Raw genomic sequence first — 19,071 nt, forward strand, 5'->3', positions numbered from 1 at the left:
ACCACAACCCTACTACCCTCGTTATCCGATGGCAGCTGCAAGTTAAAAAAAAAGTTTGCGCAAATTTATTGCTGTAGATTTAGTTGGCATAAAACCAGATTGATCAGGATAGACCGGGTCCTGGACTACACTCGCTAAGCGGTTAGCCACTGCCTTGCCCAAAATCTTAACATCTGCCGTCAGCAACGAGATGGGCCTATAAGATTCCGCCAACTCCAGATCTTTACCTTCCTTCGGAATAACCACCACTACTGCCTCTCTCATTGATGCCGGCAGCTCACCTTCCTCTAACGCCTCCTCAAAGACTACCTTTAATTTGGCCACTGATGCATCCATCAAGTTCTTATAGATCTCAACCGGGAGTCCGTCAGCCCCAGGGTGCCTATTATTTGTCATTGCGGTTCAGTAAATGGTCAGCACAGCCCAATAGTAGAGGTGCCAAATAGTAGGTGCCCAGACCATAAAATATGATATAAGATATACTTGGGCACACTCTGGGGAGTCTGATGCAACAAAGTGTTTAATACATAGGCCAGCCGATCAAGTTGGAAACAGCTGGAGAGCAGGAGGGAGACGTGGTATCCACCGCAAGTCTGGTGTCTGGATACCGCATCTCCCTCCTGCTCTCCAGCTGTTTCCAACTTGATTGGCTGGCCTAGCCCTCTATCCACAGGATTTCCTGTTTATCCAAATATATATTTTTGATGCAATATCTTTCTCTCAAGGGTTTATTTGACATACCCTTCTCCGATTAGTTATAGAGCACACTAATAAAGGTCTTTTGCAGATCGAAACGTTTGTGAACATTATGAATACTGTATGTATTAAACACTTTGTTGCATCAGACTCCCCAGAGTGTGCCTAAGTATATCTTATATTTGTCATTGACATGATAGCACTTTAGCACTTTTTATCTCTTCTTCTGTTATAGGTTCTTCCAACCTCCTCCTATCACAGTCCTTTATGCTGGGAAGTCCCGCCGCTCCAAGGAAACCTTCTCTGTCCCTTGATGAGACCCTCAGTCCAGATGAATACAATTGTTTATAAAACTTTAAACTTTTTCAGATTTAGAGTTGCAAATATTAATGCTACACTGAAGGCAATTTGTTATATTCCTCTTACAAAAAAGAGAAAGTGCAGTACCGTGTTGGGGCCTACCTCTAGCTTTTCCACACACTCATTCTAAAGACTTGAACTGCCATCTCATCTCTCACTTAAAAATGTACTGCATATACTCGAGTATAAGCCGACCGGAGTATAAGCCGAGGCACCTACTTTTGCCATGAAAAACTGGGTAAGCTTATTGACTCGAGTATAAGCATTTGTATTTGTCCCCTCATCCCCATCATGGTATGCATGGCCCCACCTGTCCCTGTCTTTGTATGGATGGCTCCCCCGTCCCTGTCATTGTATGGATGGCTCCCCCGTCCCTGTCATTGTATGCATGGCTCCCCCGTCCCTGTCATTGTATGGATGGCTCCCCCGTCCCTGTCATTGTATGCATGGCTCCCAAGTCCGTCATTGTATGCATGGCTCCCCAGTCCCTGTCATTGTATGCATGGCTCCCCAGTCCCTGTCATTGTATGCATGGCTCCCCAGTCCCTGTCATTGTATGCATGGCTCCCCAGTCCCTGTCATTGTGTGCATATGGCTCCCCAGTCCCTGTCCTGGTGTGCACGGCTCTCCAGTCCCTGTCCTGGTGTGCATGGCTCAATATCCCTATGTATGATTCCGGTTTTAAAAAAACAAACAGCTTATTTACCTGGTGGCACTGCATCTTGTTCCGGCTTCCAGCAGCTCTTCCTGCAGAGCGATCACGTGGCCCCGCTCATTAAGGTAATGAATATGCATGCCATGCCTATGGGAGTGGAGAGCTGGAAGAGCTGCAGGCGCCAGCGGCCAGAATGAGATGCAGTGCCAGCACCGAGGGCGTGCCGGTAGGTGAGTATGATGTGTGCTGGAAACCTGCGGCTGGCACTGTGCGCTATTACAGCAGCGGCACAAGCTTTAGCCACAGCCGCCGGCTCTGGCCTTTGTGACCCGCTGCTCCGCCGCTCCCCCTTTCCCGCCAACTTTCTGGGACCGTTACTCGTGTATAAGCCGAGGGGGGGCATTTTCAGCACAAAAAAAGTGCTGAAAAACTTTGCTTATGCACGAGTATATACGGTATTTAATGGAGACCGATTATATTCATGGAAATGAGAATGAACGATCAGTCCAGGAAGAGAAGGAAACCTATTTCTCTGATAAGTTATATTACGAAGTTTTTTTCATCATTTGTACTAACAGTGACTCTTTAAAAACATTCTCATTGACGGGGATTTTAGTTTTCCAACCCTTTTAGTTATCTATAAGATGCCTATCCATTACTTATCCTATAGTGGAAAGGTAAATAAACATACAGCAAGTTACACTGACCTAATTCCCATTCAATTGAAGCCTTCGTCTCCTATAATAAAGCAAAAAGAAAAAACAACCATATCCCTCACCTATCCAACGTTTTGCCCCATGCCGTATTTTTGTTTTATTACAATAGACGAGGGCTTCAATGGAATTTAAATTAGTTGAATATTACTGGGTTTATTTTTAACTAAAATGTATACATTACTAATCCGTGGGCTTGATGTCACCGGACAATACAAAGGTGACATCAAACCCACAAATTTTACCCAACTTGCCACAGGACAAGTAGGAAGAGCTGTGCAAAGCGCCAGAATTGGCGTATCTAATAGATGCACCTTTTCTGGGTGGCTGCGGGTTGCCATTCTTCGGCTGGGAGGGGACAATATCCATCGCCCATTACCAGCCTGAGAATATCAGCTGCCAGCTGTCTACTTTAGCCAGGGGTGGTTGTCAAAAATTGGGGAGACCCCACGCCATGTTTTTTAAATTATTTATTTAAATAATTAAAAAACACTGGTGGACCCCTCTGTTCTTGATAACCAGCCTTGCTGACAGCTGTGCATTACTGCCCTCAGCTGTCAGTTTCGCCTGGCTGGTTATCAAAAAAACAGGGGAACACATACCATTTTTTCAGTTATTTATAGCGCACGCCGTGGCTAATGAATACTCGTGTCAAACGGTGCCTGCTCTCGCTGTTCTTAGCAGGTGTAGGCTGATAGGAGTTGTAGTCCCATCAGCCTCCACCTTCTCTCGCTGTTATCAATTGAATATAACTCTCAACATTCTCCCTTGCTTGTGCGGAGATTAGCGCTGGCAGAATGATGAGAGCAGTCTTCTGCAACTGGCACTGGGGAACAAAGCTAACAGTACCGCTAGGCGCCGGTACATGTCACACTTATGACAGACGGATGTCATCTGTGTGGTATCAGTGTGCTCGTGTATGGGATGTTTTGTGGCCCGTGCTGCTATTAAAAAAAATAAATAAATAAATTAAAAAAAATGGGCAAGTATACATATTTGGCCCACGGACACACAGTCCGTGGAAACACACTGACATGTGCACAGGCCCACTCACTTGAATTGGTCTATGTGTGACTGTCTCTGGTATGTGTGAAAACTGTCACAACACATAGGGGGCACACTGACCTGGGAAAGAGGCTTTACAGTGATTGTGTCAGACTGACCTCATCATTTCACAGCAAACCTCTGATTCTCCTCTTCTTCCAGATAAGACGTTTTGTGCAGTGACAATGACTTTGTGAAAAAATGTCCACACCTCTGGACTGAAACAAGTCTATATGATCATTTAATATCTTGTGTTTTTGCTATCAGTAACATTTTTTTACTTTTCTCTTAGGAATTGTTATAGGAATTCTTGCTGTACTCCTTGCTATCCTGGTTTGTTGTTGTTGCTGTTTAAATAATAAATCAGGGTAAGTATTGTTCTTTAATTTGATGATCATTTTTGTCATCAGAAGCTAAAAACCTCATTACTTTTTAATTGTTTTGTTTACTTATACAATCTTTTTCTTGTTTTATGGGTTAATTTTATATATGGATGTACACATAGACATATTCTCTACTAAGATAGTCAATGTGAAAATGGTACTGTTTTTGTGTTGTTTGTGCCCTATGAAAGTATTCTCCAACCTCTGTAGCAGTGATCCACAACCTTCCTTACTAGGGTTGAGCGAAACGGATCGGTCAATTTCATAAGTCGCCAACTTTCGGCAAAGTCAGGTTTCGTGAAACCCGAGCCGATCCCAGTGTGGGATCAGCCATGCGGTCGGCGATCTTCGCGCCAAAGTCGCGTTTCGTATGACGCTTTAACCGCCATTTTTTCAGCCAATGAACGAGTGTGGGCAGCGTGATGACATAGGTCTTGTCTTGCTTTCCGCGGCGTCACAGGGGGTGGGGGTATAAACGCCATCTTACCGTTTTGGATGTAGCGATATACACAGTCCGAGAAATATAGCAATTTACACTGTCCGAGGGGAGAGAGAGAGAGAGATCCCACTGCATCCCACTGTTGGACTGTTCAGCCGGCTGTCAGTCAGTGCTGGGCCGTGCTTAGTCATCGCTCTTAGTGCTGTGAGCGGTAACTGTATTTGCTGCGGGCATGCCTGAATTACTCAAATACCGCAGTTCCCAGGACAAATAAAGTTCATTTTCTCCCAGGTGCCGCACTTCCAGTACTGCAGCCGGACACCTTCATAATTTTATTAACCTGTAGATTAACCTTATATTTGATGGTTAATAGCGTTATCGGACCTGACAGGTTTCCTTTAATTTATTTCACCAAGCCAAGTATATGCTCATCTAAATCTGCTCTACTTTTGACGCTCACACGTGTCTGGAAATAGCTACTCTATAGTATGAGTGTAAGAAAACTGCAGCACACAGCAACTTGATGCAATGAGAATGCATTTATTAGATATTACCAAGTTTTGAAAATTCCTACTGTCTGCCATCTGAACTCTGACATCTTTAGGATTTTCACAAGTAGGATTGCATGAACTTTATTTGATGTAAGTAGTCCAAATGTTATATTTTATTATATATTTTAATATAAATGGAATATTCCTCATCTGTTGCCGACACTGCCACCATACACAGCCTGTCCACATTCAAGACTAGACGAGAAGGGTCAATCTGTGCCAAAACATTGGTTTCTTAGTGGGTCCGATATGTACTTTTGATGAAGTCACTATATCTTCCTCACCCATGTGATCGCTAATAATTCTATAGTCATTGCATCATATTGCTGAGTTCTTATATTTATTTTGCTAATATAGATATTTTAATTGTAAAAGAGTTTATTTTGTAGACTGCAAAACAGTGGTTTTAAAGGGGTATTCCCATCTTCAAGATCCTGTCCCAATATGTAATAGGTGTAATAATAATATTAGCAAATACCTCCAATTAGGCATGTAGTATAGTTCTTTTTTTATGTCTCTTTCCTCATGTGCAGGCATTGCAGGAACTTTGTTATCCATGTTTGGCAACTAACTAGCGAACTGTCATTTCATCAGTGGATTTAACCATGGATGCCTAAGGTGCTGCAATGCCTGTACTTGAGGAAAGAGACATGGCTAATCAAAAAAACTGTACTACATTTCTAATTGAAGTTATTTTAAAAATATTACACCTAGTGCATATTGGGATAGGATCGTGGAGATGGTAATACCACTTTAACATTGGTGGCCTTTTTTATTAAACCACTGCCTTACATTGGTGCATGTACGACCATATAAGCAGTGTTGGTGCTGTGTTTTCATCTGATTGAAGGTTCCCACACAGAACTGGCAAAATAGCTTGGCATGCTGTTTTGTTTGTTTATTTGCTTTCCAGTAAGGCTATGTGCACACGTTTGGGAATGGGGTGCAGAATTTTCTGCACAAAATCCGCATCTCCTGGCAGAATTTGCAGGTGCAGATTTGCCACGGATTTTATGCGGCTTTTACCACTGCTGATTTCTATAATGGAAGGGTGTAGAAACGCTGCAGATCTGCACAAAAGAAGTAACATGCACTTCTTTTAAATCCGCAGCGTTTTTCCACACCAGCTGCACAGCTTTTTTTTTTTTCCCCACATTGATTTACATTGTACTGTAGTGCGTGGAAAAATCCGCTGTGGGTCCGCACTAAATCCACACCGTGTGCACAGAGCCTTAGGAATTTTCGCATTTTTTCGCTATAAAAACGCGATAAAACCGCAAAACAAATGCATACATTAAGCATCCTATTTTTAGAAGGCATTCCGCTTTTTTTCTGCACATGCTGAGTTTTTTTCCGCGGCGGAATCGCATTCTGGAAAAAAAACGCAGCATGTTCATTAAAGTGCGGAATCGCGGGGATTCTGCACACATAGGAATGCATTGATCCACTTACTTCCCGCATGGGGCTATGCCCACCATGCGGGGAGTAAGCAGATCATGTGCGGATGGTACCCAGGGTGGAGGAGAGGAGACTCTCCTCCAGGCCCTGTGTACCATATAATTGTTAAAAAAAAAGAATAAAAAATCATAATATTCTCACCTTCTGGCATCCCGCGCAGCTTTCCCGATCCTCGCGATGCTCTGGTCTCAATAATGCATTGTGAAAATGACCTGTGGTGGCGTGCGGTCTCGTGAGATCGTACGTCATCTGGGGTCATGCCACAAAGCATTACTGGGACCGGAGCATCGCAAGGAGCGGAAAATCTGTGCGGGACGCCGGAAGGTGAGAATATTATGATTTTTTTTTATTATTATTATTATTTTTAACACTCTATCTTTTACTATTGATGCTGCATCAATAGTAAATTTCCGCGGCAATTCTGCAACGTGTGCACTTGGCCTTAAATGCTAGGATCTTTGACTTAAGGTACCTTCACACTCAGCAGCTTTACAACGAGAACGACAACGATCCGTGATGTTGCAGCGTCCTGGATAGCGATCTCGTTGTGTTTGACACGCAGCATCGATCTGGATCCCGCTGTGATATCGCTGGTCGGAGCTAGAAGTCCAGAGCTTTATTTGGTCGTCAGATCGGCGTGTATCGTCGTGTTTGACAGCAAAAGCAACGATGTCAGCAATGTTTTACATGGAGCTAAATGACCTGTGAGAACGATAAGTGCGTCACCGTTACGTCACAGGATCGCTCCTGCATCGTTCTGGAGCTGCTGTGTTTGACGTCTCTACAGCGACCTAAACAGCGACGCTGCAGCGATCGGCTCGTTGTCTATATCGCTGCAGCGTCGCTGAGTGTGACGGTACCTTTACACACTTCCAGACCTCCTGCTGGTGTATGTAAAGTATTGGTCAAGCATTGGTTCAGCCCTTCCATTATTGTAGTATTACTAAAATGAACAAAGCCTTATGTGTTGTAATATTGTGTGCTGGATTTTGTTCGCACCAGGTTCGAAATATCTGTTAAACATCTTCTTGTTATTAGTCTTAATGTTAAAAGTATAATGTTATATTGTGCATTGTTTTTTTTTACAGTGGTAGCCAATGTGTGACAGCTGTTTGCCATGTAGATGTACACATACATCGGCTCTATACATTTGAGATCTACACTGGGAGGATCTTTATTTTAATGTTCACCAATTTTCCTTTATTAACAGTTAAGCAGCCACTGTTTTTATCTTTGTTAAGACCTTGGCTGTGACGTGTAGGACATGTTTTGTTTTCACCTAAGGGTACGTGTCCACGGTCAGGAAAGGCTGCGTGTTTGACGCTGCGTGGGGCCGCAGCGTCAAACACGCAGCGTCCAGATGTTCCAGCATAGTGGAGGGGATTTTTTGAAATCCCGTGTCCACTATGCGTGGAAACGCACACGCGGTGGCCCTGCGACTCCGGACATGCTGCGTTTCTTTTCAGATCGCAGCATGTCCGTGTTCCTTGCGGCGACGCTGCGTTGCCGCAAGGAATAACACAGGGCCCTATGCGAGGGGTGCGATGATCCCGGATGTGTACAATGAACACATCCGGCATCATTGCGTCCCAGAAGGGGGCGGGGCTTAGCGCCGAGTGGGTTTGCCGCTCCGACGATACCGCCGGCCATCCTGATCATGGACACGCACGCTAATACTTCTACAATGATTTCTTTTTTGTCACAGTTTGGGCTTCAGAAAAGCAGTTTCATAGTTGATGAGTCCAGATCACTGGGATATAATTTTATGACAACTGGTGATTTTCTCTTAGGCCGGAGTCACGCTACAGCGAGATACGGCCGAGTCTCACAGGTTAAAACCAAGCTCTGGCACTCCGGAGCGGAGCGTGCAGCTCCATGTATTGCTATGCGGCCGCACGCTCCGCTCTGGAGTGCCGGTGCCAGAGCTGGGTTTTAACCTGTGAGACTCGGCCGTATCTGGCTGTGTGTGATCCCGGCCTTATTTAGCATGTTCTGAAATGTCTGTTAATAATGTCTTTTTTTTTTTCCCTTTAAAAACCTGGTCATGTTTTCTGCTGTACTGCTTATAAATTCTTCTGTTAGGGTTATATGATTTGTGGAATAAGAAACGCTGGATTTTAAGCATCCAAAAGTCTATACTATTCCAAATGCGGAGAGGCTTTCCACAGTAAAAAAAAAAAAGTGTTTTTCTTCTCATAATGTGACATTAAGTTTGTTCTTGAAAATGATATTTCAATGAAAAGGGTAATCCAGCTATACACACATCCGTATCAGGTGGTGAGCGTGATCTGTGATGTCACATCTACACATAACTGACGGCTTTCAGGTATCACGCACTTGTCCTGTTCTAGCAAATTGGTCAGGTAGGCGAGATCTCGTAAAAGCGACCCAACATATATTTCTGAACATTTCTGTAGACATCTACAGACTTGGGTTTGCAAGTGGCAGCTATGAAGTGGACAGAGCCAACATATCTGTAGAAGTGACTTCACTGGCCCTGCTTTCCTCCTGATATGGATGCGAGCAGGGCCTAAATGGGAAAAGCTAAAAAATCCATTTGAAAAAAGTATGTTTATTTTTACGATGTATTGGCTAAACATGTAGTGCCTAATGTTACAATAAGGAAATATGAGGCTTTTCTTCGTAAATATGTGAGGGGAAAAAAAAATCTTCCAATATTATGGAAGCCATCAATCACCTATACGAACACGGACGCTTCAGATTAGTTGCATTGTGGTTTAGCGAATGCGAACTACAGCAGTAAGTATGACACAGGTTAATTGATTTCATTCTGAGTTTAATAATAGACAATGGGAGTTGCATGAAATCGTTCCTTTTAATTTTTTTAAGGAGTTCGTTTTTTCTTTTAAGGCTTACAGTAACAAAATTTAACTCTGAAGACGTAAAACTGACAATCAGTTCTAGATTACACAGATCTTAAATTCTAATAATTTTTGTTTGACTTTTGCAATATCTTGTACTTTTTCATGCCTTGTATTATAATAATAGTTTATACTAATCCATCCAAAGGATTCTGAAAAATCCTGGCTATGTGCAGTATCTCTAGTTCTTTAGAACGTTGTCAGGTCTGCATTTATTACACTTTTTTGCATGGTTTAACTTTGTTCTTAAGTTAAGTTATGAAAAAACTCCTTAAAAAGTTATATACAGTGATTTTTTTCTTCAGTCTTGAGCAATATTAGCATTGTTTCTTCTTTATCCAGTGTATATATTTGTGAAAACAAAAATGACAAGTTCAAGCCAACTGAGCAGGAGCTCATTGAATCAAATAATTCTACAAGGTATCTCTACTCTTGCCACTAAATGGGTTTTTCTGGACTAAAGCATTTAAGACCTTTAAAGTAATCAGTCAAAAGGATTTCACCCCACATACTATTTACAGCAGGTGAAATAAGTATTGAACACGTCACCAATTTTCTTTTTCTTTTTTTTTCTTTTTTTATTATCAAGTACTTTATATTAAGGCATATATCAAAAATGTAATACAGTCTGACACAAACTTCAGACAGAAAGCAGATTGATACATTTTCATTTAACACAAACCAGCCCCTTTACCCAGTACCCCACCCCTCCTGTACCTCCCCAAACCCCATCCCAATATCCTTTATTATCAAACTGGTACATCTCCTCTTGATAAAATTATACACAGCTACACAAAAGCTCAGCCGCACAAGTACAATTTCTGCATAGGTAATTAACCCACTCCCAACCTACTCTGCAACAGCTCAACAGACTCCACACCCGGACAATCCATCCATCTGCCCCACACATTTTCAAACTTTGTATGTTGACCTCTCTTAATGTAAATACTCTTTTCCATGAGGACAATAAAGTTTCACAAACTATCTTCAGACTGGTGGTTTTTCATCTAACCAATGCATCGCAATAAGCTTCCCAGCAGCATATAGCAATCTTGTAATAGCCAGTTTCCCACTTTCATCACGTGACCAATTTTCTAAGTAAATATATTTCTAAAGGTGCTATTGACATGAAATTCTCACCAGATATAGATAAAAACCTACCCAATCTACACAGGCAAAACATAGATGTCCATAAATTGTTATGTATAGTAATGAGAAATGACACAGGGAAAAAAATATTGAACACGAAGAAAAAAAGGTGCTAAAAGCCATGGAAGTTATGACACCACCTAAAATCTATCAGTAATTAGAAAGCAATCTTGGCACTTAGTGAAAAATAATATCAACTGGTTCAACTGATGGCCTATAAAAAGATGTGTTATTACCAAGGTGCCACACAAACATCTAATAATTGGTAAAACTAGTGAGCTGTCTCAGGATCTCTGCAACCTTATTGTTGCAAATCATATTGATGGCATTGGTAACATAAGAATTTCTAAACTACTGAAGGCTCCAGTAAGCACTATTGGGGCGATAATCTGTGTAAAAGAACATTTCACTCTAAACCGTTCACGACTGGAGTGACACGAATAGAACCGTAGTGACATAGGCTTGGGAAGAGCTTCCACAGGCCCAAAGCACTTCAGCCTCATTTGCATATCCCATTCAAACACTGATTTTTCAGTAATGGAGAAACAGACTGGCTCTGTAAAGGTATTGCTGGATTTGCCTTTGAAACCGTTACATGTGCATATTATTCAGGGTAGGGGGTGAAATCCTGCTGACAGTCACATCAGTATTTGTTCAATGTTTTGCATCAGTAGTTGTAAGCCAAACTCAGGAGTGGAACCTACAGAGAGAAAATCTATAGCTGAAAAATACTCAGCCATCCTCTGTTTTGAAGCTACTTTAATTTTTTGTTTGTTTGCTTACAAATTCTGATGAAATATTGACCAAACATATTTGATTGTGAAAAAAGGCCTCAAATATAGAAATATAAGGGTTAGCCCTCCTTTTGATCACAGACTGATTGATTGTCTTAATTTTTTTAGCACAGAAAAACCTTTTTAAGGACTTCAATCTATTTGTAATCTCTTTGGCAGTGTCCATATCGCACTGTACTGCTTGCCCTCTTGTGTTGCATACTAACAATAAATAAAAGCATAATAAACAAGGGAAAAGAGTTTACTATAAAGGGTGGGGTAGGTAATGCTTTTTGGGTTTTGAAAATGTCATCATATGACAATAAATATACACATTACCATTTACACATTACAGCTTGTAATAATTTTTTTTCAGATTTTTGCAGTTTCAACTGCACTATAAATATGTAAATACTAACTCATGTACCCCCCCCCCAATGGCTAATAAAAGAATGTCAAACAATAAATTTACGCACTTATTTTTCAATAACGATGACATTAAATCGGTTTTCCCAAAATAAAAGTTTATCTATAGGTTAACATTGAGACCCCCATAGATCCCAAGACTAGGCCCTATGCAATGCCCCATCTGAATGTAGTGAAGGTTGAGCATGCTCAGGTCTGCTCCACTCCACCAGTCTCCGACAATGAATGGAGCAGAGGAGCACATGCTCGACCTCAACGCTGTTCAGACAGGGCTCTGCAGAAGCTTGTTCTCAAGATCGCTGTCTGACCCCAGTGCTCAGTAAGTTATCCCTCGTCCTATGAATAGATAACTTACTGACTTGATGTAAACCTTTTAAAAATGGGTCTTTAAAAAAACACAAGCTTGGAAGCAAACAATTTTTAAAAAATGTACACTTCATTTGCTGATGTAACTTGTAAACAGGATAAAGAATAAATTGCTTATACTATATATATATACTTGAAGTTTTTCCATTTCAATTTAATATTAGAGGAAAACTAATTGGTGAAGCAATTTGAGAAAATGGATTGACTGCAGCGAAGCCTTTCCTTTTTTTTTTTTTTTTTATCTCGATGCCTGCGTTGAGCTGAACGTTTTGAGTCATGCTAGTCAGACGGGTTACTCTAGATAGACTGACACTGACTAATACCCTTAGGGTGCTTTCACATTGCGTTCTGTGTCCAAGTTGGGGCATATGTCCAAGATCCCAACAAAATGGGGTCCGAACACGTGCGTCAATGGGGCCAATAGACTGCAATGGTGACAGCAGAGCAAACATGAGTTCTGCCGTGCACTTTTTTTCGTGAGTGTACACCAACAGGATAATAGGAAGAAAGATCGGCAATGTGAAAGCACCCTTATTTGTGGTCCACAACATGTGCTGCTTCAGCTGCTGCAGAACCCATGCCTTCCCAGGTAGGAGTTTTGTTTTGCAGCAGCCTGGGATACACAGGCTAACGGTGACTGCTGTAATCAGGAAGTCTGTTGTGATGCGACTGTTTCCTGACTAGCACTCTCCTTCCGATTACTGGGGTCAATAATGAGGCAGCTTGGCTGTACATAAAATACAGTTTTATCTCTTACTAGTTTTACATTTAAAACAATGGAGCGCTAATGAAATGATGCTAGTTTAGAGCAACCATTGTTTTAATTTTTATCTTAAAAATCAATAGTAAACCGGAAAATAACAAACTTTTGTAATGTATCTTATCTTGTAAAATCTGTGTTCAGTGAAGACATAAAAACAAATTTTTCCATTTCTGAGATAGGAGATGACAATTAATGCTCAAAGTTTTATAAAGAAAAGATGAGTTAGAGGCAGACACAGACATTCTGCTGCAAGTTCTCCTGAAACGATTGTTACAGTTTAAATCTATGGTTGGAAAAAAAAGTCAGTGTTATTTCAGGAGAACTTGCAGTAGAATGAGGCCCCACTTGAAATACCAATATTGATGCCAGATTTTTTTTTTCCATATAACGCTCACTGCTTGTCATTTGTCTGTATACATCACAATGTTTGTTTCTAACCTTTCGTGTAAAGTATTTGTTCAATCACAATTTGCTTCTGTGCAGCCTTGTTTCACAATGTTTTTGTCTCCACGTGTTCCTCTGACAATAAGTGATTACCGTAAATGTCTCATAAGAATGATCCTCGCATAAAATGGCTGTCTTGCAAAAAGATTTTAAACTGTTTACTTCCGCAAACTGTGTACTCTAATTGCCTTTTACCTTCTTTCAAAAGCAGGGATTAGAAGCTTTAGTCCTCAAAAGTTGTACACTAAGAAATAAGAAGCAATAAAATACATTCATGACGTTCTGACCATTAGGCGCAAATGGAAAGTCCGAAAATGATAAACAGATTACAATCTAGAGTTATTGCTGCTAATAACAGGTTTACCCCACAAGCTTAAAGACTGGGTTAGATTATATGGAATAAGCTTTCGTTGGATTTTGAGGACTTCAGCTGTTATCCCTGTTTTTATAATTTAACATTTGTTAATCTTTCTTTACAGCCTTTGACTTCTGTTGCTTTTTCTACGTGAATTTTTTTAACGATCTTTTTATCTTAAAATCTTTAGTGTTTTTGCCCAAATCTACATGGTAATATTTTTGTGATTTCACCTTTTAGGAAGTCTAAATCTGAAACTCTTGATGTGCACTACACTGCTTGCAACGATGCATAAATACACCTGAAGGACAGCGAAGACCTTTATGCAAATGTATACCTCTCTGAGCACTGGACCGTTTGTGACGCTTCATCATGACCGCCACTCTGGAGAGTGGGGCAAACTGCACAATGCCTTCTTGAGATGGCTTTAAGCTGCTTCCTAAGATAACTGTGCCTCATGTGTGCCTATATAGTCATCCCCTTATCTCTGACTAAGAATAAGAACCCTATTACTTGGACAGATAAATTGCTCGCAGCGACCATTGATCAATGATATCGCATGTCCTGGTTTAATAGCATTTATATGTCGCTACTAATGTGAGGTTTCGCACAAATGATTGTATAATCATCTGTACAAATCCCTTTATTTTATTGTCTGCAGCACATTCTCTGGTTTATGCAATGGAATGTGCTGCCTACAAATGCTAATTTTTATACATGCATAAAAGATGAGATCAATGACAAGCATTTAATCTTTTGCCAGGGGATTGCTAGGTTTTTTTTTACATGTGGAGATAATTATAAAACAAATATTTTTATGCATAATTGTATAGATGATCATGGCCTCTTGTATAATGCCCTTTAGATAATGCAACAGAAAACTATATAAATATATTTATGCATTTTTCACATGAAGATCCTAAGAAAAGTGGGGTCCAACTATAGGCTGAAGCAAATTCTCACCCTAGTGTTTCATGTAACCTATACATGAAGAGACCGTGAATAACTTTGGTAAATGTTCTATTCTCAAGATTATAGGATGAATTAGTACTAGTGTGTGTGAACTTCAAAATTTGTGCCAGATATATACAAATGGCGCATATGGCATAATTCTGCGCAAGTTCCTTATTACACTTTGCACATACATTTGTCAGTTACTCTGTTTAGTACATGTTGAGAGGATAATCTTTCCAAATCTGTACATATCGTGACTTTTGTGTGTTGACTGCCTTATTTGTAACTGTGTTACTGTCTCTGATATTTTAGAGTAACCGCAATGAAATTTTTGATCTCTGTACCCCAATTTATACATTTACAAATGTGCAATAATTTCATGGGGGAAGGTAATTTCTTTTATTCACTTCTGCGATGAAAAGTGTGACTTATATTAATTTGTCTAATATAAGTGACTCTTGTTCAGGACTTTTGGCAAAAAGTTGTCTGCGATGCCATAGGAGAAATAAAACCATTGTGCTGAAGCCGGATTCTAAAGGCCAGTAATCATATTTTTATTAATAATATTGGAGACAGCACTATAGATCTTCAAAATATGCCATTAGGTTATTTTGGTGGAATTTGCAATGATAAATCTGGGCATTGTAATTTTTTTTACACCAAAATGAAGGTGCAGATTTCTTTAGAACTTCTGCGCAAGTTGAGAAATTTTGTATGAAACCACTTTTGTTATGTCAGGAATGTTCAGGTTTAACTCTTGGATGACTTGGGGAAATACTGAAAATGTAAGTTTGCTTAGATTAGATGCAATTTGGCCTTCAGGTGACAACCCTTCAGTGTAGACTGAGTAGTGACACCCCCGAGTATAGACTGATCATTCCTTTTAATAGAATTGTACTATTCTAGTATTACTAGTATTGTTATGAATGTGATGTAATACCTTGTTGTTACTTTAGCCAGCTAATTATTGCCACGCTCGCCAATCAAGTGCACTAGATAATAGACATTAAGGCTCTTATTAAAGGGAATCTGTCACCCCAAAAATTGTATATGAGCTAAGGTCACCGGCATCAGGGGCATTCTGTAATGCTGTAGATAAGCCCCTGACGTAACCTAAAAGGTAAGAAAAACAAGTTAGATTATACTCACCCAGGGGCGGTCCTGTCCGATGGGCATCGCGGTCCGGGTCCGGCGCCTCCTATCTTCATACGTGACGTCCTCTTCTTGTCTTCCTGCTGCATTTTTCTTACCTTCCAGGTTACATGGGGGGCTTATCTACAGCATTACAGAATGCTGTAGATAAGCCCCTGATGCCGGTGGCCTTAGCTCATATACGATTTTTGGGGTGGCAGATTCCCTTTAAGGCTGGGTTCACATTACGTTGTAAAAGTCCGTTAGACGGACTGCGTTACACCCCGGCATAACGCGGTGTAACGTAGTCCGTTAACGCTGTCATTAAGCTCTATTTCGGGCGCATCGCTAGCGCACGCCCAAAATGGGCGTGCACTAGCGATGTGCCGTCATTGAGTGACGGACCCTGGGACGCGGGCTGCACCTTTTCCGGGTCCGTCACCGCTAGTGCAGATAGAGCATCTGCTAGCTCTATCTGCGCTAACGATATGATATGTCGGCACTTGTATTAACACAGCCCGTTTAACGCATGTGTTGAGCGGGCTGCTTTAACACAATGTAAACCTAGCCTAAGGGGGTTTTTTTTTTATAGCTTTATATGGCAATCTAGTTCAGGTTTCAATTGTTAGCTGTAAATTTCGTGATTAGCTATTGCGTATAATTACCTTGCACTTCCTTTTAATTTAAATATTAGGAGCGTATTGTTTGGTTTGTCTTGTTGCATACTTAGTATAAATTGTTACTTTGAAATGAAGGAAAGTAATTTACTTGCAGCTAGGTCAATTGTACTGTGTGCCACCATTTTCAGATTGAATGTAGGGAGTCAAATAAACAGACTTTAGGGAATTTCAAGTTGAATGATTTTTAAAGGTGTCTGAAAACCTATTTATTATTTTGAATGTAATGTGATGAAAGTTGTTTTTTCAACTATTAAGTTTTTCTTAACCCCTTTCTGTCATCAGACGAAATAGTACGTCCAATGGCAGAACCCCGCTCAAACTCTGACAGTGGCATCTAATAAGCGCTTCCGGCCATCGAGCCGGAAATGCGCACAGCAGTGACCCCCGTCACGTGATTGGGGGTCATCTGCACGTCGGCATGACAGAGGTTTCCTTGAGACCTCTATGGTTGTTTATGCCGGATTGCTGTGAGCGCCACCCTGTGGTCAGCGCTCATAGCAATGCTGTAATTCTGCTACATAGGGGCGATCTAAGCATCGCCTCTATGTAGCAGAGCCAATCAAGATGTGCTAGCTTCTAGCCTTCCATGGAGGCTATTGAAACATGGCAAAAGTGAAAAAAAAGTTTTTAAAAATATGAAAAAATAAATAAATTAAAATCGCCCCCCTTTCACCCCACTCAAAATAAAACAGTAAAAATAAATCAAACCTACACATATTAGGTTAAAAAAAAGATTAACCTGATCGCTAATCGACGTAGCGGGAAAAAAATTAAAAACGGAAGAATTATGTTTTTTTGGTCACCGCACAGTGCATTAAAATGCTAATAACAGGCAGTCAAAAGAATGTATCTGCACCGAAATGGTATCATTAAAGACGTCAGCTCGGCACGCAAAAAATAATCCCTCACCCAACCTGAGATCATGAAAAATGGAGACTCTACGGGTATCGGAAAATTGCGCAATTGTTTGTTTTTTTTAAGCAAAGTTTAGAATTTTTTTCGTCACTTAGATACAAAATAACCTTAACATGTTTGGTGTCTGTGAACTCGTAATGACCTGGAGAATCACAATGGCAGGTCAGTTTTAGCATTTACAGAACCTAGCAAAAAAAGCCAAACAAAAAAACAAGTGTGGGATTGCACTTTTTTTGCAATTTCACCGCACCTGGAAGTTTTTTCCCGTTTTCTAGTACACGACATGGTAAAACCAATGGTGTCGTTCAAAAGTACAACTCGTCCCCAAAAAAATAACCCCTCACATGGCCATATTGATGAAAAAATAAAAAAGTTATGGCTCTGGGAAGGAGGGGAGCGAAAAGCGAAAAAGCTAAACCCAAAAAAGCTCAGCAGGGTTAAGGGGTTAAAGAGAAACGATCAGCTCACCTGGCATGTTTGTTTTATCAATGATTGCATTCCCTATAATATAACTTTGCTAAGGTATCTTCTTAGATGTTTGTGTTGTTCTCACTGGATTTTACTATTCCCATTGCGATGATGCTTATCCATACATTTTCTGACACCGTCTGCACTAATTGGATAATATTACAGTTTTGAAAATAGTAATGCCAAGTTCTTAATTTATTGATCCATTTACATAGAGAATAATTGCAGAAGAGCAGACAATATGCAGGGTTCTAATAAAGATGGCTCCGAATCTTCTCATGTGTAAGACATTTAATGAAACGGACATGTCAGAAGATTTCACAACTGAAAAAATTTTTTTTCCATACGTTCTAGTAGGACATACAGATATTCACTGCCCAGAACTAATTGTTAGCCTTAGACTATGTGCACACGTACAGGATTGTCTACAGAATTTTCCTGAAGAAAACCGGACTTTTTCTGCAGGAAATCCGCATGCGGTTTTTTTTGCGTTTTTATCGCGTTTTTTGCACATTTTTTGGGGGGAATTTTTTGCGTTTTTTTCCAGATGTTCCCAATGCAGTAATATAGTAAAAACGCAAAAAATCCTCAAAATTAACATGCTGTGTTTTTTACAGCGATGGTTTTTTTTCCACGGAAAAAAAAACAGTATGTGCACAAAAATTGTGGAATGCATTAAAAATTATGGGATGCTTATGTATGGGGTTTTTTTTTAGCGTTTCTTCTTCGGAAAACGGCTGAAAAAAAACGTGAAAAATCCTGAACGTGTGCACATAGCCTTAAAGGGGTTTTCCCATTTCCGAGATCCTATTCCAATATGCAGTAGGTATGATAATAATAATGTTAGCAAAGGTCACCAATTAGAAATGTAGTATAGTTTTTCTGATTCACTATGGCTCTTTCATAATGTGCAATCTTTGCAGGACCTTAGGTATTCATGGCTATGACTAGAGATGAGTGAATATCCTTGGCTCCCTCCTTATTCGTCAAGCTATAGCGCTTACCGAAGAAGCTGCATCTGGAACCTGGATACCGGGAGCGCTCCCGATGATCAGCTGTTCGGCGCTGCAGCTGCATGTGTCGCAGCTGTATAAGGCTGGTTTCAGACATGCGTTCCTGTGTGCTGCGGATGGCAGCGTACTTGCTTCCTCTGTGAAGCTCCACCTACTGCCTTCTGCGTCCTGCATTTCCCATGTCCCTGCATACCCAATGTTAAAGATAGGTACGCAGGACGCAGCCGGCAGTAGGCTTCACTGGGGAAGCAAGGAGGAAGTACGCTGCCATCCACAGCGCATAGGAACGCGCTGAAACCAGGCTTAGTCGTAACACATGCATGGAGAGCCTGTTTGTTGGGCTCTCCAAGCATGTGTTGTGACTGCCACACAGCCGCGACACATGCAGCTGCAGTTCTGAACAGCTGATTAGCAAGAGCGATCCGGGTTCCCGGGACCACACTGCCCAGTACC

The 19,071-nt window shown here is 40.9% G+C and overlaps 1 protein-coding gene across 4 annotated transcripts in view; it reads left to right on the top strand.

Annotated features, from left to right (window-relative positions):
* Positions 1–18,848, top strand: part of LOC143815682 (complement decay-accelerating factor-like) — a 166,914-nt gene extending 148,066 nt beyond the window's left edge. For 2 of the 4 annotated variants that reach the window (XM_077295193.1, XM_077295195.1), the window contains 3 exons: positions 3,761–3,836; positions 9,524–9,601; positions 13,698–18,848. In XM_077295193.1, the coding sequence (XP_077151308.1) occupies positions 3,761–3,836; positions 9,524–9,601; positions 13,698–13,752 (209 nt within the window). In that variant the 3' untranslated portion in view covers positions 13,753–18,848. Of the gene's footprint in view, positions 1–931; positions 1,295–3,760; positions 3,837–9,523; positions 9,602–13,697 lie in introns of those variants that run through there. The other 2 variants (XR_013223779.1, XM_077295194.1) reach the window with 2 other exon arrangements.
* Positions 18,849–19,071: the final 223 nt, after the last annotated feature.

This window comes from Ranitomeya variabilis, chromosome 3 (genome assembly GCF_051348905.1).
Source record: "Ranitomeya variabilis isolate aRanVar5 chromosome 3, aRanVar5.hap1, whole genome shotgun sequence".
Taxonomy (NCBI): Eukaryota; Metazoa; Chordata; class Amphibia; order Anura; family Dendrobatidae; genus Ranitomeya; species Ranitomeya variabilis.